The 24,507-nt window shown below is 45.0% G+C and overlaps 1 protein-coding gene across 2 annotated transcripts in view; it reads right to left on the bottom strand.

The window, feature by feature from the left end:
* The window catches only part of MAD1L1 (mitotic arrest deficient 1 like 1), a 1,208,181-nt gene that overhangs the window by 1,155,187 nt on the left and 28,487 nt on the right, over window positions 1-24,507 (bottom strand). For both annotated transcript variants that reach the window (XM_082260829.1, XM_082260830.1), the window contains exons 6-8: window positions 20,416-20,497; window positions 14,845-14,975; window positions 1,106-1,220 (exon numbers count right to left, since the gene is read on the bottom strand). In XM_082260829.1, the coding sequence (XP_082116955.1) occupies window positions 1,106-1,220; window positions 14,845-14,975; window positions 20,416-20,497 (328 nt within the window). The remainder of the gene's footprint in view (window positions 1-1,105; window positions 1,221-14,844; window positions 14,976-20,415; window positions 20,498-24,507) is intronic.

Below are 24,507 nucleotides of genomic sequence, written 5' to 3'. Positions count from 1 at the left end.
CATACAGCTTGCTTGTATGGATTGGGGAATCCGTTTGTTTCTTTTTCTTTTCGTTCATCCCACCAGCTAAACTAAACAAAATTAAAAGTGTAAATCCCAAAAATTGGAGGAGCATAGCCAATCTCTCAATCTGATAGGGGAAGAACATTTTAAAAAGAAAATGTAAATCTGTACCCAAATATCTCTACCAGTTCATAAAAGCTCATTTTTTTTATTTTTATAAACACATGCATCCTTTTAAGGGAGGCTTTGCCCTAAAAAAAAGGAACTTAGCTATTTTTTAATTGCTGTGCAACTCACATAATTAAACTGACTGCGTCACTTTGTATATCAAAGCAAAGCTGTTAAAAAAAAAAACACTATACTTCTCTACTGTACCTTTCCTGCTGCCTGTTTGTTAAAACACCGCATCTCTGCTGCTCCCTGGCCACTGTATTTCACATTTCTGTGGGTACGGAATACTTGTTCCCTGCTGCACACTGTAGTCTCTACTGCATTCCAGGAATAATTGCTGTGTGCAGGGGAACACAGGTATACAACACATCCAACTTGCCAAATACTTATTAAACATATACCCTGTTTTTAAAGATGTAGTTTTACAAAGTGCACCTGTGCCAACATTCTCAGTTCAAGAGCCTGGTTGGTTTTACCTGGAGAAAATTCTGGAACTATATGAACAGCTATTTTGTCATAGTACAATATCTTTCAAAATCTCAAGCGTCATCCTGTGCAGTGTAACAGTACTTCACCAGATACAGTGAGATTGGTCTCCGGATTAGTTTTTAATTAATCATTTGTATTATTTAAATTGTGAATTTTTTTACTTCTTTTTAAAAAAAAAAAAGTTAATGTGCCAAGAGCAATGCACAATTTTCAGAATATATTTTATTGTTCTATTCATCCAAAATTAAAAAAAAGTATGCTTGATTTAATTTGGTATGTGTTCACAAAGGCATATGTGTGCGTTTATAACAATTAGAGCGGTATAAAGAGTTCTTTTATTGTTCATTTTTATAGGATTATATTTGCTGATTTTCCTGTTTAGCTGGAGTTTGCTTTTAAATGCCTCAAAAAAATGACCTGTGTGTCATGCAAGAATACTTACTTCCTTTTCAATCTCTACGGCCACCATTTCTTCTTTCATCCGGTCATATCGTTCTAGCTTTTTCTGCAGTCCTTCCACCTCTTCTTTTAGTAGCGCATTATTCTCCTTCATTTCCCTGATTGTAGAAAATCCACTATTACACTGATGTACATAATCAAGCCACAGCTGTAATCATTTTTGGCTCTGTTTTTCAAATGTATTACCTGATTTGCCCCAGTAATAACAACAAATTAGAAGCAAACAGCTTTGTGCTGCAAATTACTCAACGTTCCAAAACATCAAACCAATTTACACACAAAAATGTTATTTTAGGATGTATCATCTAATCAAAACAAGCGCCAATAATGCATATACATTGCCTTATGTAGCATCAGTTGAAAAGTACACGGCTGCATAGCCAATACAAAATTAGATTTTTGGTTTATCTGTAAAATCCTTTTCTTGGGAGTACATCACAGGATATCTTCATCTCCATTATGATAGGCCTTACAGTGATTGGAGACTGGCAAAGAAAAAAAAAAAAAAAAAAAGAAGACAGGAAATCTCCTCTTTTGCCCCCCCCCCCCCCCCAAATATGCAAGGCTTTAATTTTTGTAGCAAGCCATAAACTGACCAATGTAGCATCCTCAGCGACTAACATCCACTTGGTAAAAGTTCATAAAGGTATGAACAGAAAACCAAGTAACAGCTTTACAAACTTGAGCTACTGATGACGTATAGCCCAGGAAGCACTGACACTCCTGGTAGAATAAAACTGTTACCAAAAATAGTTGAACTTTTCCTCTTATACTATAAGTTTGAGAAAAAAACTGACAGATCAATCAAGAGAAGCATTTGAAAGCTGTATGACCCTTCCTTGGGCCTTAAGGAAGCACAAAGAGGAAATCTGATTGACGAACTGAAGTAGCCACTTTCGAGTAACACCTAATAGCACGAACCACATCCAAGGTGTGAAGAGCCTAGCCCACCAGTATCAGAGGCTTTGGACAAAAAAGGACAGCAACACAATGCCCTGGATGAGATGGATTTAAGAAACTACCTTAGGCAAAAAGGATGGCTGAGGCCTTAAAGTCAACAAGAGGACTTGCAATTTTGACTTGTAAAGTCCATATCTTGGCGTACAGTATAGGACACAAGAAGAGTATTCTTAACACCATGGGTTATGGGAGTTTACCTTCAGGTGACTGGACACTGGCACCCTCTAGCTACCTCCCCTATGACCCCCACACTTCTTTATGAGTCCTCAGTTTTGTAGCAGAATAAACCAAGGGAACAAAAAAAAAGTTGTAGGTCTTCTGTTCGCCAAGGTATGGAATTTACATGCAAGTCAAAAAGCTGGGTTAGACTTACCAGTATTTCCTTTTCTTCCAGCACAGACCATGAGACCTAGGGCTCCTCCTACCAGGACAGGAAACACATTAACCCCACCAGATAAAAGGTGGTCCTCCCAATCCTCCCCCCTTCAGCATTTCTCGAGAACCTTAGGACATCCCTGCAAAACATATGCATGATATAGTTACAAGACATCACCGGGTGGGAATCCGGCTGTCCTGGAAGACCCTCAGAAAAGGAGTTACCGGTAAGTCTAACCCAGCTTTACTCAAGTCGTCTTCCAGGACAGCCCATGGGACGATGAGCCAGAACTTACAAGCCTAGGGAGGGACCGCTGCCTGGAGAACCTTTCGACCAAACGCCTGCTCCTGGGAAGAGAGGAGGTCTAGGCGATAATGTTTGACAAAGAACAAAAAATTAGACCAGGTGGCTGCCTTACATATTTGTTTTGGTAAGGCTCCAGTCCTTTCAGCCCAGGACGCAGACAAGGCTCTTGTTGAATGCGCATTGACAAATGGCAGGGAAACATTCCTAACTCTAGAGGCTTCGGCAATTGTCTGCTTTAACCACCTGACTTTGGTGGCCTTAGAGGCTCCATTACCCTTGTGTGTCCAAGAAAAAAAAAGAACAAATAGGGCCTCAGATTTTCTAAAGGTTTTAGTAACCTCTAGGTATGCAAGAAGAACCCTTCTGACATCCAAAAAACCAAAATCCCTCTCTTTCTCATTGTTAGGAAAATGACAAAAGGTTGGTAGCACAATATCCTGTGAAAAGATCCTATGAAAGGAAGTGGCTACCTTTTGCAAGAACCCTGGGTCCGTTTTTAACACTACTATTGTCCGAATTGTGAGGAAAGGCTCCTTAATTGAGAGAGCCTGCAATTCGCTGACCGTGCGAACTGATGTAACCCTGGCCTTCTCCCTTTGCATTCCATCATACATAAGATCATGTTTTGAGAACTGAACCTTCTCCTCTTCAATTTCAAGCGTGACATAGACCGCTTTTAACAAATCATCAACATCTTCTAGTGACAATTTGTACCTAGAACCCCTGACGTAATCCCTATCCTTAGGCTCTTCCCCCGATCCCGATTCCTCGAGTAATAGGGAGACCTAGTTTCTTCTGGATCCTCACTTTCCGCACCCTGCGGCGGAGCTCCAGCCACAATCCTATCTGAGGCCTGACTGAGTGGGAGTCTGCATCTTGTCAATCAGGGTCTTAAAAGAACTAAAGGTAGAGGAAAGCTCCTCTCTAACTGAAGTGTGCATCTTTTGAGAGGATATAGTTTGGGCATCCTTCAATAAACTGTCTATGCACGTGTGGCAGATCACTTTACTCCACAAGGAGCTTAGCTTTGCCCCGCAAACTGCACATTTCCTCTTAGGTGGTTGCGCCTGCACCTTGCCCGGAACCTTGGACTGCAAACAGAAACATAAAAGCAAGCCTAGTTTGAGAATCAGGCCCCCCAGTTCTCCAAAACACACTCCAGTGCAGGAGAGAGGAAAGGTGCTCCTTTCCCAAGCCACACAAAGCTTATGATGGAGAAGGAAAAGCCCCACAGGTTATGCAAGAGGGCAGAGTCCCCAGGATTACCTGAGGGGTGCTGGTGCCAGATCCCGATTCCCCTGCCTGAGCAGTAGCTGCAGAGGAGTCCATCCTGCTCTTCGTGTTTCACAGCCTCTGCTGGGTGTCACAAACTACACCAGCCGCCCAGCAGTCCCCCATTTGCGCCTTTAAGCAGACTGGAACCAGCGTCTGACGCCCATTGAGGATGTCATCACGACGGGAAATGGCACCACGCCACTTCCTCTGGGCCAGCGTGGAACGCAGGAGCTCCGCTCCTTCCACCCTACACGCCGTTGGATGGGAAAATACGCTCTCCTTCCCCCCTGCTCGGGCGGCAAGGATGCCGTCATTCCGGGATGCATCATGTAAAGCGGGCAGAGACCATCCCTCCTGCTCCCCTGACATCTCCAGCCGTCTTGGCCCTCCCCAGGCACGGAAGACAGGAGATAAGCAACCACCACCAACCTGCAGGTATGAGGTATCACACTGAGTAGGAGATGGCTGCAAAGGATTCTCTACCAAGTCTCCATAGGACAGACAATGAGACCCAAAGAACCAGGTTCCAGGAACAGGTTACCCCTTGTCTGGAGGAAACCATAATAATGAAGGGGGAGTACTAGATGATTGCCTTTTATCTGGTGGGGTTAACGTGTTCCCTGTCCTGGTAGCAAGAGCCTTAGGTCTAATGGGCTATCCTGGAAGACTACTGGAGAAATTCCTCTCATCTTAATTGTACACTACAGAATACAGGTAATTCATATAAACTATTGGATGTCCCCAAGAAATGAATAAGAAGAGTAGGCAACAACAAGGCAAACGAACTGTCAAAAGGCCCGAACAACAAGGGTCAACAGACCCAACCTCAGAGCGCCGCTGTGATAACCTTGCAGCCAAACGCTGCATTACCAGAAGACTGAACAACCACCTGGTAAAACTTTGAAAAAAGTATGGGTCCAGTGCTGCAGGGTCAACCTGACTGCTCTAAGCTCAAAGATGGTGGTGGGAATCCTGGCTTTCCCCCGGAGACCATGTTTCTTTGACCGTTAAGAGATTGGAGACTGAGAGACTTGCATTTGTTGTGATAACATTCCAGTGACAGATATTGAAGGACATCCCTACTGTTCGGGCTGGTGCAGTAATCCACCAAGGTAGGGAATTCCTTTCTTGGCTGCACAAGAGCAGAAGCATAGGTAAATGGAGAGAAGGGGCCTGCTTTTTCCAGTTTGATGGGAACATGCAGACAGGCATCATGGATGTCCATGAATCAATGAATACCAAGTGTTCCCCTTTTCTCAGAGAAGCAATTACTGAATAGGACAAATTGGGTTTGGGTATCATGAACAGGTTTGAGTAGAATACTTTAAACCTACCTTGTGGCAGTACTGGTACAACTACTCTATGGCATAAGAGGTGGTTCAGGGAATTCTGCAAATCTAACGGTCTTTTTGGACCGTTGGACAGTTTTTGGTTGATGTGAAAGAAGGAAGCGAGGAGGTGGTAGAGTTTTGAACTTTATTCTGTACCCCTTTGAAACCATTCCTCAAATGCACAGGTCTGGGACATTTGTGACTCAGAGAGAGGCAAACTGTACCTGTTCTCCCCTCAATCTTAGGAGTGAAGGGGGCTTTGGGGAAGAAGACTTGGTGGCCTTTGTGGGCCAAGCTTTGCGCTGAAAGGAAGGGCTGAACAGATGCACTGCAAGGGGCTAGGGGCTCCTGAGGAGGTTGGTTTTAAGACATTCCACTGTAGAAGTAAAGCCTTCTCATCTGTGACCTCTTTGATGAGCTGGTCAAGTGCCTTTTGCAGGCAGCTTCAGCTGTCCAAGCTTTTAGCCATAAGGATTCTGTACATGTGAATGGAGACAATCTGAAAATTTGGCTCATGATATTTTTTAGGGCGTGGGGTTGAGAACTCATCAATCATGAGCAGGTGACTGGTAGACCACAATCCTTCCTTGCCAACCCCTGGAAGCTAGACAGGAGGGGGCGGCATTTACTGAAATCAATACACTGTATTTTCCTCCTGCAGCAACCGAAAGTAGGCTCTCCACCTCCCACCAAGATTCAGCTGTTGCAGTAGGAAAATACAGGGGATTAGTATCAGTAAATGCCACCCCCATCAACCCTCCTGATCTTTTCTTTCTGCTGCCTGAGCGCCTCATGTGCTCCCCTGCCACCAGCTCCTGCAAGTCATCCTAAAGATGGAGAGTGGGGGAAAAAGTCGGTAAATATGTTATTTATCAGCCCCTTCAGTGTCGATCATTCACGGTTTATTTGTAAGTCAAGCACAGTAAACAGTTTACTATGCTTCAATTTGTGAAAGAACAGGAAGCCCCTCAGCACAGAGCACTACCCGTTCATTCACTGCCCAGTGCCGCTAAGGGCTGCAGAGAAATGGACAGGGGAATCCCGGTCCTCAGTCCCTTTCTCGGTCTCAAAAATGAAACATCAGTGTCTGTTTAGACCCTTGATAATTCACCAAAGCTCACCAGCAGGGCTCCTAAACAAATTGTAAAAAAATATTGTAAAAAAATAAATAGAATAGCGGGAGGCGGGGGCGGGGCTTTTGGCCATGAGGCCACCACCGGGTTCGGCTGTCATGGCAATCACATTCTTCCCCCGAGAGGCCAAATGGTTGCGTGGGCCCGGCGCTAAAAGGTTAAAAGTTGTAAAAAATAACAAAAGTAAAAAATGAAAAAACTACTGGCACCGTTCACACCCACTGCCCAACTGACACTATCCACACGCCGTCCACTACCGTACTGACTGACACTGTACACTTTTAAAGGTAGTGTAAGTTGATACTTTTACGGTGACTTTTGTTTATTATATTTTTTCTAACTTTTCTTTACGATTAAGTTAGAAAACAACCAGATGATCCTTTATTGCTTTTATGTTGTTCAGGTAGCTCTCCTTCTCTCAAAAGGTTGCCTACATGTTCTTGGGCATTCATAGAGCAAAGCAGAGCAGAAAGCAATTGCCGTAATTGCTCTGTAATGGCACAAACATGAAATGCAGGGTCGCCCCAGTTATTCATTGTCCTAGTCCAGTTAGCTGAATTTTGATATACAGAAATTGCAGCGAGAGCTGGTTGCAAGGCTGGGCCAGCAAGATTAAAGAAAGCCTTTAGGAACATCTCACATTTTCTATCTGCAAAATCTTTGCAAGAACAACAGCTTATAGGCACTAAGTCTTTAGGTCCTGGCGTGGGTGTCTTCGATGTCCTCCACACATCTACCACAGAGGTTCTTTTACTTTTTCTCTTGTCGCCATCTTAAAGCGGGACTCTACTCTCCACCTGGATTTAGCAGCATATCCCATTCAGTGTCTTGCTAGCTGCCTGAGTCCTTGCAAGATAGCTATGGACCACTCCTGTATCACTAGTTCATTATTCTAAACATTTATAGACTTTGGTTATGCTCAAAACATGGAACCATGTTATTGATGGCTACAGTTCTGGTAACCAATAGTACATTACTATGCTTTTAAAGGAGTTGTAAGGTCAGAAGGTTTTTTAATCTTATTGCATTCTATGCATTAAGATAAAAGCCTTCTGTGTGAAGCCCTCCTAATACTAACTTCAGCCCCATTTCTGTCTAATAAGGTCCATGAGTCCCTTGGCCATCCGGGGCACTCCCTCCTGATTGGCTTGGCTGAGACACAGCCACAGCGCCTTTGCCTCCCGCGGCTGTCAAAGTCAGTTGGCCAATCAGGAGAGAGAGGGGGCTGCAGCTCGGCTCGGGTGCCCCCATAGCAAACTGCTTGCTGTGGGGGCCCTCGGCAGGAGGGAGGGGTTAGGAGCAGCAACGAGGTAGCTGAGAAAAGGAGGATCCGGGCTGCCCTATGCAAATCCAACTGCACAGAGGAGGTAAGTATAACCTGTTTGTGATTTTTATTTTTTAAAAACAAGACTTTACAATCACTTTAAGGATATCACACTATGTGCATGGTTTTCACCCACTTATTCTGGGATTTGTAGAACCAATGAGTGTATGGCTGGTGGAGGATTATTTACCCAGAATCTGATCAAGTGGGACTTTAATCTTTGCTAAGGTCGTACAAGCTGTGTTTGCCTAATCTGTAATAGGATAGGAATGTACTTCTGTTGAGTGCATTTCCCTAAATGTGGTGAAGAAAAACGCTGTTGGAGAAAAAGATTGAATTGTAGACTCACTTGGTACGGTTTATAATCTGGGACATGTTTTCTTGATATATACAGTTTCAAGGAATTTTTACCTGGTCTTACCCGAGGAGCAGCCAGGAGCACTGGCAGGTGACCCGAGAAGAAGAGAACGACTGGGGCTGCTTTATGCAATACCATTGCACAGTGCAGGTAAGAATTACATATTTGTTACTTTAAACAAAATTACAATCAATCACTTTAAGGTAAGGCTTATTGTTTTTCTGTTAAGGAGAAAAGGCCAGTGACTCATTAGTGTTACAAGGTATCAGGTGTGAATGGAAGCAGGTGTGTTAAATTTGGTGTCATCGCTCTCACTCGCTCATGCTAGTCACTGGAAGTTCAACATGGCACCTCATGGCAAAGAACTGTCTGAGGATCCGAAAAAAAATAATTGTTGCTTTACATAAAGATGGCCTAGGCTATAAAGAAGATTGCCAAGACACTGAAACTGAGCTGCAGCACGGTGGCCAAGACCATACAGCAGTTTAACAGGAGTTTCCACTAGGCACAGGCCTCGCCATGGTCGACCAAAGAAGTTGAGTGCACGTACTCAGCGTCATATCCAGCATTGCTGCAGAGGTTGAAGTGGTGAGGGGGGGGTCAGCCTGTCAGTGCTCAGACCATACGCCGCATACTGCATCAAATTAGTCTGCATGGCTGCCATCCCAGAAGGAAGCCTCTTCTAAAGATGATGCAAAAGAAAGCCTGCAAACAGTTTGCTGAAGACATGCAGACTAAGGACATGGATTAATGGCACCATGTCCTGTGGTCTGATGAGACCAAGATAAACTTATTTGGTTCAGATGGTGTCAAGCATGTGTGGCAGCAACCAGGTGAGGATTACAAAGACAAGTGTATCTTGCCTACAGTCAAGCATGGTGGTGAGAGTGTCATGGTCTGGGGCTGCATGAGTGCTGCTGGCACTGGGGAGCTACAGTTCATTGAGGGAACCATGAATGCCAATATGTACTGTCACATACTAAAGCAGAGCATGCTCCCCTTCCCTTCGGAAACTGGGTAGCAGGGCAGTATTCTAACATGATAATGACCCCAAGCACACCTCCAAGATGACCACTGTAAAGGTGATGGACTGGCCAAGCATGTCTCCACACCTAAACCCTATTTGAGCATCTGTGGGGCATCCTCAAACGGAAGATGGAGGAGCGCAAGGTCTCTAACATCCACCAGCTCTGTGATGTCATCATGGAGAAGTGGAAGAGGACTCCAGTGGCAAACTGTGAAGCTCTGGTGAACTCCATGCCCAAGAGGGTTAAGGCAGTGCTGGAAAATAATGGTGGCCACACAACATATTGACACTGTGGGCCCAATTTGAACATTTTAACTTAAGGGTGTACTCCCTTTTGTTGCCAGTGGTTTAGGCATTAATGGCTGCGAGTTATTTTGAGGGGACAGCAAATATACACTGTTATACAAGCTGTACACTCACTACTTTACATTGTAGCAAATTGTCATTTCTTCAGTGTGTCACATGAAAATATATAATTAAATATTTACAAAAATGTTAGGGGTGTACTCTCTTTTGTGAGATACTGTACATACTTAGTGTAGAGAAGAATTAATGCATTTTTAACTGAAGCACCACAATGAAATTCAAGTCCAAAAAAAAAGACTTTATAAGGCAACACATTTCAGGGGCTGGAACTCTGCTCCCTTTATCAGGGCTAAAATGCTACATTAAAATAGAACATAAAAGTTATTTTATATACATTAATGTAACACATGATTCAGAATGCTGGAGAACAGAATTGATAATGACTAAGGATATAATAGTGTAAATTCCATGACTTGGTATTCAATTCTGTTCTCTAACTTTCTGAATCTTGTGTTACCATGATGTATGAAAAATATGTTTTTATTATTTTATATTTAGGTTAGTCCCACAAAGATTTCATAACAGCTTAAAAGCCCATTTCTGGATATAGTGATAAGAGTCAGTACATTAGTTACCGTAACGTTTTACTAAGTGTTCCTTTTAGTGAAATGTCCCATTACTTCTACTGTGTCATTAAAAAGGAAGGGGAATCTTTCCAACCCGGCTTAAAGCAAATTTAGGGACTTTTTTTTTAGCAGAATTCAAATGTTTGGCTGAAGTTCATTATTTTGTGTTACTGCCAATCTTTCTACATTCCATGTTAATTCAGTTATTTTCTTCCATTCTTTTCCTTTCTCACAGTCTGTTTACAATTCTCTTTATACCATGTCCAGCCAAAAAAATTGTACACCATAAACCATTATTTTGATTTCTTGAATTACAGGTGAAACTGTTAACCAAATTGAAGGTCGTTCCTAGTATTACAGCAGGAAGATGCACAGAGGAAAGCAATTAAACATTCCCCTTAACTTTATCATACACATAACTATATAGATCAAAATGGGATTTTTGACTTATTGTAAAATGCATTTCTCTGAGGTTCATTGACGGACACAGCTCCTGAATCTTCTTAATCATTGGGTTGTACTGCCACCTACAGGAGTAGGACACTAGGCAGGAAAAAGCATGACTACACCTATGGGCAGTCCCAGGGGGTATACACCCACTCTCAGCTATAGGCACTCAGTTTTTTTTACAAGCTTTGTCAGAAGAAAAGAAAAAAAAGAAAAAAGGAAAAAAGAGGGAGGCGCCTCTAAGTGCAGACCATAAAATACATTTATTAGATAAAATTATGCACTCACATCTGTGCGTTGATAAAAGCAAGTAGAGAGACCCTCCTGGGAACTCCAAGACTGGTCAATGGGGAGAAGAATTCATCCGGTCCATGCTGCCATCCCGCGGGGACTGATCTCCTCTTCACCGTTGCCGGCAATGATGGCAGAGCAGGAGCGAGAGCGAGGCTCTGAAGTCCGAGGGTGGAAAACGAGGCTTGGCCAGCAGTAGCATATGGATGACGTCACTTGGAATGTGACGCGTTTCTAAGCGTGCGTGCTGCCCGGGGGGAGGGATACTGCTGTGAAGAAGCGCGGCTGCCCGCCCCCCCGGTAGCACGCACGCTCAGAAACGCGTCGCATTCCAAGTGACGTCATCCATATGCTACTGCTGGCCAAGCCTCGTTTTCCACCCTCGGACTTAAGAGCCTCGCTCTCGCTCCTGCTCCGCCGTCATTGCCGGCAACGGTGAAGAGATCAGTCCCCGCGGGATGGCAGCATGGATCGGATGATTTCTTCTCCCCATTGACCAGTCTTGGAGTTCCCAGGAGGGTCTCTCTACTTGTTTTTATCAACGCACAGATGTGAGTGCATAATTTTATCTAATAAATGTATTTTATGGTCTGCACTTAGAGGTGCCTCCCTCTTTTTTCTTGTCTCCAGCTTGGTGGAACCCCTGGCTTATAGGTTTCTGGACGGCAGCCCTATCTGTTGGACTTCCCCCCCCCCCCTTTCCCTTTCCCCTTCCCCTCCCCCTCCCCCTCCCCCTCCCATCCTTCATTGAAGGTTCACATGGACCCTTTGCTATATTGTGTGGCTTATGCGCCTGTTACATTTTTTTTATCCTTTTTCAGAAGAAAGCCAACTCCACAGAGGGGTGGGTGCTGTGTCCGACAATGAAAATCAGTGAAATGGAATTTACAGTAAGTCAAAAATCACATTGTGTCTTTCGTTCATTGACGGACACAACTCCTGATTCTTTTTAACCATTGGGACGTCCCAAATTAGTGTTAAATATGAGGGGTGGGAAAAGAGCAGAAAAAAATTCCCAAGGCTAACCATAGCCAACCAGGTAACATGGAGATCCATAAAACAACTGGAGCTCACATGAAAAAAAACAAATACACCCTCAAAGAGGACCAGGTCCTCTAAACCGCAACTAGCAAAATCTTGCAGCCAAAAGTAGCATCCGCAGATGCCAACACATCCACTTTATAAAAGTTTGGAAAAAGTGTGCACCGACAACCAGGTGGCCGCCTTGCAAACCTGTGTCATAGATGCTTAATGACAGAAAGCCCAGGAGACAATAAGCGCCCTAGTAGAGTGCTCCTTGACAGGGAAAGGAGGAACCTGACCTCTGATGCAATAGGCCTGATCCACCCTCTGTCTGATCCATCTGGAAATGGTCGTAGAAGAAACGGACAACCCTTTGTGAGGTCCGTCCTCGAGCACAGAGAGTCTGACTTCCTAAAAGACTCCGTAACTGCCAGGTACACCCAAATTGCCTGGACCACATTCAAGACACGCAAAGTCATTTCCTTTGGATGTTTAGCCTGGCACACATGGAAGGCAACACAATGTCTTCATTCAAATGACAGTCAGTCAGAGCCCACCTTAGGAAGGAATAACAGACAGGGGCGAAGCACCACCTTATCCTTGTGAACTAACAATAAGGTGAACAACAGGAGACTCCTCTCGAAGAAGATCGTCCAAGTACCCCAGTACTGCGATTCCCCGCTGACTCAAAATGCCAGCACCGGGGCCAACACTTTTGTGAAGACCCGAGGAGCAGAGGCAAGACCAAAAGGTCCACGCGACAAACAAACCGATACTAGACCCGGCAAAAAAACAGGGGGGGGGGGGGCTCGGCCCTTGAGCCCTCCATAGAGGATAGAATAGGAAATAGCCCCCACACAATGGCGGCAAGGCTGTTATTAAAAAAATAAAGCGCCCACACAGCGCCACCCCTTACAGGGGGGGGGGGGGGGGGACGCCAATTTTGGTGGAAGCCCAGCCACAATTGCATAGATCCCAGCCCGGCAGATGCCCAAAGGAAGAGTGGGAGCTTCAGCTAAACGCACTAGGTGCTGCCCCCCAACGGAGGCGCCCGACTCGGCCGCATGGCCTAGTAGGCTGTAGGCCGCAACCCGTGGTCTAAATGTTTGTGGGCGCCCAGTGGAGGGAATGGTGAATGCCCAAACAGGAGGCAGTGGCTTCAGCCATCCTCACAGGGGCCGCCTCATGTAGTTTCCGACTAGTAGGCCGCAAAACTACAGCATAAATGTTCAGCCAGATCCAGCCATGTGAGGCGCTACCCGCGGATGCTAAACTATCTGCTCTCCCAGCCCAACAACCGCCGCAAGGAGCCCAGAGGACATCCCTGCCCTAGGTCACCAATCCCCAGGGTGGCAGGGAACCTTGCTCAACCCCCTACCATTGCACACCAGGAAAACACAGTCAGCAGCAACTCCAACCAGCCCCCCTTAAGAGCGTGTTGCAACAGCCAGCTCATAACCTCACCCAGGGAGGGGGGGGGGGGGGGGGGACGAAAGACCCACAGTGACCGCCAAAATTTTAGAGGAGCTGGTGGGGGAAGGAGGGGAACCCGGGGGTCCCACGTCCACCCCAAAACCCTCCGGAAGTAGAGGGGGGACAGCAACTTAGAATACCAGGAACAAGGTGGGCACCGCACCGGACAGACCACCGCTCCATTGAAATGTGGGTGTTATCAGCCAGGAGAAAGGCTGCAACTCAGGCGGAGACCAGGTCGTATGCATCCTCGGGAGACATTTAACTCGCAGGCCAGCCCCCGTCCAGTGGGACTATGTCGCGACCAAACTAGCGTGGAGCTGCGGTCTGCACACGCTCGCTGGCTAAATTGGTGCGGGACTCTCTGGATCTAGATTATCCAGTCCGTCGCCAAGTCTGGCAATTGATTTAAGATTCTCACAGGAACAAAACAACAACGATAGCAAAATTTCTATTTAAAAAGAAAAAAAAAATTGCCAGGACCAGAGATCCCAGCAGGGAACTAGGTCTTTACTCCCGACTAGGCAGAAAGAAACTAAGTGCCTATAGCTGAGAGTGGGTGTATTCCCCCTGAGACTTCCCATAGGCGTAGTCAAGCTTTTTCCTGCCTAGTGTCCTACTCCTGTAGGGAGCAGTATAGCCCAATGGTTAAAAAGCATCATGAGCTGTGTCTGTCAATCAACAAAAGTGAAAAAGGGGTTTTCATGATCTGGGTGAAATAGAAATGGACCACTGCCCTGGACCTATATAGCAACCTGCGGCCAACTATAGTCATTGCACCACATGCAAAGTTGAGTACCAAATGCAGGATACTGTGCCTGAAGCAAACAATAAAGGATAGCTCCATTTACTGTGGGGCCTGGGTAAGGTTCCTAAGATGTACATTGAGGATAACTGACCAGAAACTGCTAGTAAGCCCTGAGGCAATAAGTAGTTGGATTTTGATAGAAGTATCAGTCAAAGTTATGAAGAAAAATAAACAATGGATAGAAAAAATAAACTTTACCATAGGAGAAGTCATCCATCACCTAAGGACAACAGCAAAAACACTTGAATCCCAGGGAGTGGGTGGGGTGATGGGGGTGCACTGAGGGCATTCCCAGCAAGCGTTTGACAGTGTCAAATAACCTGAAGATAGCGGCATTTAACCCATGGTCTATGACTATCTGTTCCATGGCCTGTTTTGTACTGCACAATTAAGCAATCACATTTTTTTTTTTTTAGATTATAGATGATAGGATCTCCCACATTTCCAAACTGTATTCACTTACGAACATTCTTGAAATAAAAAACACAATAAAGCTTACCTATATGATTTGCAAACCAGTAGGGCAGCTATAAACAGGTGCACCGGGTCTTTGAAAAAGTACTGCTGCAATTATAGGACTGGCCAGGCTTTGGGGACTACTGCATTGCTACTAGAGTATACATGAGATCAAGCAGTAAGCGTATTTGAACAATAATACCTGTGGTAAGCATTCTCTTCTCTCAGCTGCTGCAGTTCTCTCTCAAGTTTAGGAAATCTGTCCAGGTCAGATTTCATTATCTTCACAATTGCAGCATATTGCTCCTGAGAAGACAACTGTTGCTCCAGAGTCTGGAGGGAAAAAAAAAAAAAATCAAAAACGTCTTAATAGACACAACACCAAGTTCTTTCTAATGATTAAAATGACCCGTTAGACTAATTTCATAATGACTACTAAATGCTAGAATTGCATCCAGCTGCTACTGGTGTGCAGAAGTTGCTTCCAGTGAGCCCCTATCCTTTTACATTAATCCCCCCTTTATCGCCAGATCACTTTTGCAAAAATACTGCAGGTAGCAAGCACAGGATCTGTTTTTGCCACCTCATGCCTGTAGGAATATAGCACATTACACATCAACCTAAAAACCATTGTGTCCCAATATGAACATAAAGCTTCCAATGCTATTGGGTGACACGTTCCAGGCAAAACCCTCAAGTCAGACAAAATATACTTGTATGACTTCTTCATACACTCTCCTCTTTTCCTTTCTAGTTGTCTTCACTTTTCTGTCATCATATACCTTGGTACAAGGTCTATATTAAAAAGGCACAGCACTTTTTTAGTAGCTTTTTTTTTAAAAAAAACGCACTGTCCTCATACACCTTGGTACAAGGTCTATATTATGGCACAGCACTTTTTTAGTAGCTTTTTTTTTTTTTTTTTTTTAAACGCACCCCATATGTCCACGTTAACTCCTCACTTGTCTTGGTACATGTGACATACTGTGTGCTAGGTTCACATCCCACTTCATTTCTGAATAGTTAAGCATGTGAAACCTGATCTAGAACTATATTTTTGTAAGGTTGTAAACTCCATTTAAAAAGTGACTGAAATGGAAAAACCACATATACTGTTCACCTGCAAAGAGATTTGTAAATCTGTACAGCCAGACAGGACAACTAGGTGAGTCACTTACCAGCAGATTAGGCAACAAATATGGATTACAGCCTGGTCAAATACCCTTCCTACAAACAAAACCCCCGATACTGACATCTTCACCCTTTGGAGTGCGCACAAAGCGTATGTTTGCAGCATTCAAATTCAGCTAGGGGCTAAGGTTAAACGAGCCAAGTTGGTAAAACTCCAAAGCACGTTGACAGAATTGCAGGAACTGGAGCCTCTAAACAAGTCTCATCCTGAACCAAGTAGGGCTTCTGCACTTTCTAAGCTCCGTCTAGAACTCCGTTCCCTCCTACAAGAGAACCATGACTTTCTAAGCTCTGTCTAGAACTCTGCTCGCTCCTACAAGAGAACCATGACTTTATGCTCTGCCAGTTTATATTACGGTACTACTATTCACATAATAAAGCAGGGAAGTTCCTACATTCCAGCTTGAAATCCCGTAGAATTAAATCCAAAATCCTCTCTCTCTACCATCCTTCTACCAAACAAAGACTAACCAATCCCCAACATAGAGTTGATGTATTTGCAGATTTTTATGGATCACTTTTTAATCTAAAAACGATCCATATACCCATGATCTAACATATTATAAAGCCAACCATTCCAAGTCTCTGATTGTGGGCCTAAACATCCCTAAACCGATTACTTGAAAATTAAAAAAAGGGACTTGCTGTACACGTGGGCCCAGGCGGGGATATCCTATCTGTTAATAACAATCATTCGCACTTGCGCTTCCTAAGCTGAGGCCAACTATAAGATGCTAATAACGGAACTAGAAGTAGAACTGAAGAGGATGGCACAAACAGAATTAATGTGGGTGGGGAGATTGGCTACTTACAAAATGCAAATCCTGCCCCAAATCCAATATTTATTGAGATCCCTCCATATCCCCCTAACACATTCATATATGAAAGTCCTAACATAATAAATGAGAAGCTTTATTTGGCAGGGGAAGACACTGCTCTCAGTACTCCTTGATAAAGCACAGAGGTGTAGGTGGTATGGGTATGGTGGACCTACAAGATTACTACAAGGCAGTTCATCTAGACCAGGGAAATACAAACTGTGGCCCTCCAGATGTTGCAGAACTACAAGTCCCATGAAGCATAGCAAGACTGACAGCCACAAGCATGACACCCAGAGGCAGAGGCATGATGGGACTTGTAGTTTTGCAACAGCTGAAGGGCCACAGGTTGCATAACCCTGATCTAGACCATTTGAAACACTGGTTCAACCCTTCTAATGAATCATTATGGTTAGATGTTGAAAAAAGCTTTAACAGAACCTCCAATCTTTGTTCCCTACTTTTGCCGACCTATAGAAACCACTAGACCTATCACAACTCCCACCTACCACTAAGGCTTCCCTGCAAGCTAGGAGGACCATTACAAACTCCTCACATTAGCATACACAGCACTGTGTTGTTCAATACCAATCACTACACTAGAGCATCTTATTCCAGACATCTCTTTGAAAAGTTGGAACAGGCACAACATTCACTGGGTGGAGGATCTCCTTCCCGAGGCATACCTAAACCACCAGAGACCCTCTTAGGGAGTATGGGCTCCCATGTATAACTTTCTATACTTTATTTTGAGTCGATGATTTTTTTTTACTGACATTTCCACCACCTATTTACATTCCAGAATTTGGCAGTACTACACAAAACCCCAAACATCTATGATATATAACCTTTTACAAGATAAAAAGGAAATTTATCAAAACTAAGCCAATGCTCCAATGGGAATCAGACCTTCAGGTCTCCTTCTCTGACTTCCAGTAGACAAATGCTATTAGTTATTCCCACTCCTCTACACAATGCGTGAATCACTGGGAATTGACCTTAAAAGTCTCACTTTAGGTGGAACCTTACCCCTTAAAATGTATATCACATCTTATTCATTATGTTAGGGCGGTTGGGGGTGCCTTGGGTCCCCTAATGCATATTCTGTGGTCCTGCAACAGAATTTGCAGGTTCTGGCGGAAAAAAATTCCAAAAATTCTCAGAAGTAACTGGCGTACTGAATCTGGGAATCGAGAAATTTTGAGTCTCGTATTGTGGCATTGTAGCAAACATCTTGTTATCTGTTAAATTGATTATTACCAGGTACTGGAAACAAAATGTGGCCCCTAATCGGTCAGAATTTGTCAATGTTACTCACACCCACTTCCTACAAGAAAAGTCTATCACCTTACAAAAAAAATCTTTCAGAGTCTTTGACCTTGTGTGGAAACCGTGGAGCTCCTGGTATCTTTCCTATGACCTAGGATCTCCCACTTACTAGTATTATAACTCTAATATGTGCTATACAGATAGTTATTTCTCTTCCTGTGGATTTCAGTTTTGTCAGTGCTTTTTTTACCTTAATGTACTGTTATTTCAAGAGGTTACACCTTACTGACCATTACTATTGAGACGACTGCGTCCGCAACTACCGTATGTCTTTTTTTTTTTTTTTTTGTATATCATTTAAAAACCTAACAAAAAAATGTAAAATAAAAAGTAAATGCTCTCAAAGATTTTAAAAGATAAAAAGGGGGAAATATTGGTGCTGTGTGCTGGGGTAGGCAACCTTAAAGTGATTGTAAAGTCTATTTAAAAAAACAAAAAAAAAACAAACATACATTCTATACTTACCTTCTCTGTGCGGTGGTTTTGCACAGAGCAGCCTGGATCCTCCTCTTCTCGAGTCCCTCACTCGCTCCTGGTCTTTCCCTCCTATCGAGTGCCCCCACAGCAAGCAGCTTGCTATAGGGGCACCCGAGCCAAGCTGCAGCTCCATGTTTCCATTCAGACACGAAACTGCTGTTCAGCCCCGCCCCCTCTCTCCTGATTGGCCCACTGACTTTGATTGGCAGCAGCGGGAGCCAATGGCGCCACAGCTGTATCTCAGCCAATCAGGAGGGAGAGTCCCAGGACGGCGGAGGGACTGGTGAACAGAGAGGGGGCACAGGTAAGTATTGGGGGGGGGGCTGCTACACACAGTAGGCTTTTTATCTTAATGCACAGAATGCATTAAGATAAAAAAAAAAACCTTCCTGATTTTACAAGTCCTTCACAGAGGTGGAGATCTACCTGAGAAACATGAGAAGTCAAAGATCACAGTGTCACCTCCTCACTCCTGATTTAAACCTCGAATTGCCATACTGCCATGTTGCAATCGCGTGCACTGCATGGCATGGGTTTAAATCAGGTGGTGAGGATGCATGAACATACTGCCTCCTCACCACCTATCAACACACACTTAGTCTGCTTTTCAGAGGAGCAGAAGTACCTGCTGCACTTGTGAATGAGCCCTTAATTGCATTTGTAAAGTTGGTGGGCAGTAAAAGCCTGCGGTTGAGTCATGGTTTCCCCAACCCATTTAGCTACTGAGGCAGCAGTCAAAAGGTGTACACATGCTACAGCAGGCATTAAGCCCCCACAATGCTTTTGGTGGGTGCTACTTCCTGCCAATCGCAACCCATTCAAGGAAACGCAAGTAGCCCACAACAGCATGCTCTTGCGGGATCCAAGGGGTTAAACCAAGTGAAAAGAAAGCAACACAAAGCTGCCTTCTTTAACCCCTTATTTGCTGTACTGCACAAGGTTGCAAGGCACATGCAGAATGGCCTCATTTACTTGAATGTGTCATGCTTGGCAGGTGCTGCACTCACCAACCATGACAGGGCATCTAACTCCTTCTGTGGGTGTGACCTGTGTACACTGCTGGCCACTACAGCTAACTACAGGGTTTTACTACCCCCCCAAACTGCAAATGTAAAAATGAACCCTTACTGTTCTGAGCACCCTATAAGGCTGCTTTTACACTGATGTGCTGCGGTTTACCTACACTGTGGGTGCACTTTCTGAAAGCACACCAAGTCTTCTGCATTCAAGAGTTTTGGTGCACTTTCAGAAAGTGCACCAAACCCACAGGATCGAATAGAAGTCTATGGCTAAGCACAACAAACCCGCCATAAAGCTTTAGGTACACTTCACTGCACCCCCAATGTGGGTAAACCGCAGCACATCAGTGTAAAAGCAGCCCTATACCATTATGCCCAGTGTATTGCTTCACACTGACCAGAAGATCTCCTCTTTACTGCTGCTGGCACCACTCAGGAGACCGCTAGCCAGGATAAGAGGTAGAGTGCAGCTGCTATCACTCCGCATGGAACAGGAGCCAGCACTACAGAGGAGGCATCAGCTTATGTGGCTCTTGCTCCCTACTACAGATGCAAACTTACAAGTAGTCCATGTGCATTGCATTTTGTTTGATGCTCTGGGATGGCGAATCAGCAAGCCCAGACTGCGATCTACCAACCAGAATCCCAGCCTAAAAGTCATGGAAGCATTGAACATTTTTCTTAATTAAAAAAAAACAAAACAAAAAAACAAACAAGGTTACTGTTCTAAATAAAACACCAGACATTCAAACGTTAACTTCTGCTCATCCCTAGAAAAACACCAATCACTCTCATCTCCTTCTGATGCCACTTTCTTATTGGAGTTTATACAGAAAAATACAACAATAAGTTTTCATCCCCCATTTATAGCATAAACAAGGCTTGCACAACTCCCAATACAGAAGAGTAGTTTCAACTTGCAGAATCCTGAATACTCACCTTAATCCTTAACTGAGCATCTGAAAGTTCTGCCTGCGCGTCTTGTAATGTATGCGTTACCTGGCTGCAGTCTTGCAACTTCCTAAAAAGAAAAAATATAGCATTTATATTAAATTACCAGATCCAAGTAACTAAATGTGCTACGACAACTACTTAAACTAAAGAAATGATTTAATACTAGCTAGCAAACAAAATCAACTTGTTAGGCTAATTTATTCATATACAGGGTTCATACACATTTTTACCAATAAAATTCCATGACTTTTCCATGACTTCACGTAAATATTTAATGACCTAAAGTTTCATGAAATGTCTATGTATACATGTTCAATAAGAAGAAAATCCATGTCACACCCAGCATATTTTTACTAAAATAAATGACAAGCTTTGTAGTGTACAGTACCTCTGCAGTTAGGGTTTCGTTTCTGGATACAGCGTGACTCAAAATGGTCCCTTGTTTTACAGTGGATGAGATGGAAGCACCACTGCCGCAGCTGGGAGCCGGTATCGCTTCAGGCGCACGGGTGAAAAAGCCAGCGATCCGATTGGAAGCTGTCGAGCATGCAGCTGCAGACTGGTGCTTTGCACCTTTAGCGTGGCTAGACAGCGCTGCCTCTCCCATGTTCGAAATGACAAACGTTTTACGACACACACTGTACATTTAGCACATCCTTCTCCAGCCAACTCTCATACTTTTCATCATGAAGCCATACATTTTAAAGCTGTATTTCCCTGGCATTGCTACCCTGTGAACACACTAACTTTAGCTGAAACTGTGTTACCCCCATAAAGTTAAATTGTAATTTGACCAATATACTGTAACTGGAGAAAGAAGATTAATGGCCGCTCCTGCTTGGGGATAAAGCTTCAGTTCAGGCAGTCATGATGGACGTGCACCCGGACTGGTATGGATGGCACAGTCAGATGCACAAAATGCGGCACTTACTCTTTAGGCCCAAGCCACAGTCATGATGGAGGTGCAGGTGGACTGGTATGGATGGCACAGATGCACAAATGCTGCACTTATTCTTGTCTATACTCAGGGGTCAAGTCCTGGAAAAAAAGTGTGGGTCTGTGGACATGATACAGGTGGTGGTCAGGGGCTGTGGACATGATACAAGAGGTGGTCAGAGACTGCGGATATGATACAAGAGATGGACAGAGACTGCGGATATGATACAAGAGATGGACAGAGACTGCGGATATGATACAAGAGATGGTCAGAGACTGCGGACATGATACAAGAGATGGTCAGAGACTGCGGACATGATACAAGAGAAGGTCAAGAACTGCGGACATGATACAAGAGCACTAGGGGGGCCGGAGAGCACAGGGCAGGCAGAGAGCACTGGAGGAGCTGAATAGCATGGAGGGGGGGAAGTGGGGAAAACCAGGGGGATGGAGAGCACAGGGGGAGGGGGGGAACTGGAGAGCACTGTCTGGGGGGAACTGGAAATCACTGAGGGGGAGCCAGGGAGCACAGGGGGGTGGAGAGCACAAGCACTGTGGGGAGCTGAAGAGCACCGGGGGGCTAAAGAACACTGGGGGGGCTAAAGAGCACAGAGGGGGCTAAAGAGCACAGAGGGGGCTAAAGAGCACAGAGGGGGCTAAAGAGCACTGAAGGGGGGGTTAATAGCACTGAAGGGGGGGTTAATAGCACTGAAGGGGGGGGGGGTTAATAGCACTGAAGGGGGGGGTTAATAGCACTGGGGGGGTTATTGGGTTATTAGCACTGAGGGGGGGCTAAAGAGAAAGGGGGGCAGCAAAGGAAGTTGTATAGGAGGGGGATGGGGCAGCTGCATATAGATGAATTGAACTTTCCATATTCCTCCTGCAGCCGCTGAGAGGAGGAGTAACAAGCATTCAGTGACAGCAGGAGGAATATGGAAAGTTCAATTCATCTCTATGCAGCTGTCCCATCCCATTCCCATACCATCCCCCTCCTATCCAGCACACAAAACAAGGCTGCTCAGACACTCTCACTGACCTTCCTGCCGCTGCAGCTGCCTTCTTCACACGGCGATGCGGGCGGCCTGGCGGACACCGGCCTGACAACCCCCAGTGCGGCGATGCGGGTGGCCCGGCGGACACCCCCCAGTGTGCGCCCCCCCCCTCCCTCCCCACTGGTACGCCCCTGGGAGCGGGACAGTAAGTGCACCATTTCTTGGTTTCGGGTTTAGGCAGATCAATCTGCCGCAGAGTTCCTAACCTGTCACGGTCTATTCATATTGAAGAGGGCAGTGACCAGGCTTCAGCTGTGCAGCGCGCTGCGGCTGATTAATCCGCCTAAACCCGAAACAGAGAAAATAGTCCACTTACTGTCCCCCGCCCCCACAGAATACAGGGGGCCCGGAGACATTTTCTAAATTAAATAGTTGCACAAAATTCCATGACTTTTCCAAAACTTAGTGGGGTTTACTCATTTTCCATAACTTTTCCAGGCCTGGAAAGTGTCATGTCAAAATCCCATGACTTTTCCAGGATTTTCATGACCGTATGAACCCTGCATATAGATTATCAGGTTTTTTACCATACGATAAAAAGTACTATGAAAGCCCATTTTAAATTTGCATTACAGTTAGGTTCCCATCAAATATGCATATTCTCCATCAATAAATCAACAGGGAGGGTGTCATTGCTGAACTCTTGGAAAATGCTAGTTGCCTGGCTCCAAGCTACTCTATTTATAGTTATAGGCCCAGAACCATTATGAAGAAAATATGACTAAATCGCTGTTCTGACATTTTTCATCTACATTCTTGTTTCAGGTTGCTGAATGCAATGTTAGTCCCCATAAATATCTCTCAGGTTTACTTTTACTTTGGCAAGTGCTGCATGTCATGACATTATAAAAACTGAAAATAATAGGATGTATAAACAACATTAGCACATTACCTAGACTAAATTTAAAGCAGTTTCAGCCGTTTCTATGTATATTAAGTCAGCAGCTACAAAAAGTGTAGCTGCTGACTTTTAATAAACACACACTCACTTGTCCCACAATCCAGCGATGCGGCCGCCCTAAACCCTCGGTTCTCTCCCTTGGCTCTCCCTGGCACCGGCATCGCTAGTGTGGGCACAGGGCTTTGACAGCTTGTGACTTCACAGGCGGGTGCGCACTGCGCATGCGCGAGTCGCGCAACCTGAATGGCCGGGCAATCTTCTGGGACCTGTGACATGTCCGAGAAGACTGCAAGGAGGGAGGAGGAGAGAAGAACTTCCACTCCAGCTGCCTGTCAAAACTAGGTACCTGCTCACGCCCCACCCCCCCTCCAAAAAAAATGACATGCCAAAATGTGTCATGTGAGGGGGTCAGGAGGACTTCTTAAAGCGGAAGTTCCACTTTTGTGGGTGTGACGGAACCGACCAACACTGTGCTTGGGTGCTTCTGTCAGTATACCGCTTCCTCCAGCCATGAACGTAGATATAAGATATTAAAGCCGCATAACAAACAAGACTAGCCAACAACTTCGCTTGTATGAGAACTGGAACTCTTTATTGAACAAACTCACACAGAATATATACCCCACAGGTGGACATATGATCAGGAGGGGTATTACCCTAACACAGGGCTCGACAAAAAAAAAAAAGCGCCAGGTCACATCGGCGACTAGAATTAGTGGCCTAGCGCCTGGGTTACACTGCCACAGGTATCTTGTCGCCAGACATCCCAAGTCTCCTTCGGGGTGTGGAAGTCTCCCGCATGTGGGCTGCGGCACCAGCAAGTGTCACCCGCATGCGGGAGACACCCGCACCTCGCAGGAGACTTGGGATGTCTGGCGACAGAACGGTGTCTGTTAGCTGTAACAGAACGGAGCCGATGCTTTCTGTATAGTTCCAGCTCTGTCTTATCACAGGCGGAGTGATATCTAATGCACTCCGCCGGTGAGAGGAGAGACACAGGAAGCATCAGCTCTGCATGCTTCCTCCTCACACTCTCCGCCAGCATTTCCAGCCAGCAGTACCCACCAGCAGTACCCGCCCAGCAGTAACACCCAGCATTACCAGCCAGCAGTAAGTCAAATATGCCAGGGTTGCAACTAGCTCCCAGCACATAATTGTAAATATCCCAGCATGTGCAGTGTTTCTGAC

This window comes from Pelophylax lessonae (genome assembly GCF_965119305.1).
Source record: "Pelophylax lessonae genome assembly, chromosome: 6".
Classification (NCBI taxonomy): Eukaryota; Metazoa; Chordata; class Amphibia; order Anura; family Ranidae; genus Pelophylax; species Pelophylax lessonae.
The sequence above is the reverse complement of the archived record's forward strand: the minus strand, read 5'-3'. Positions and strand labels throughout refer to the sequence as shown.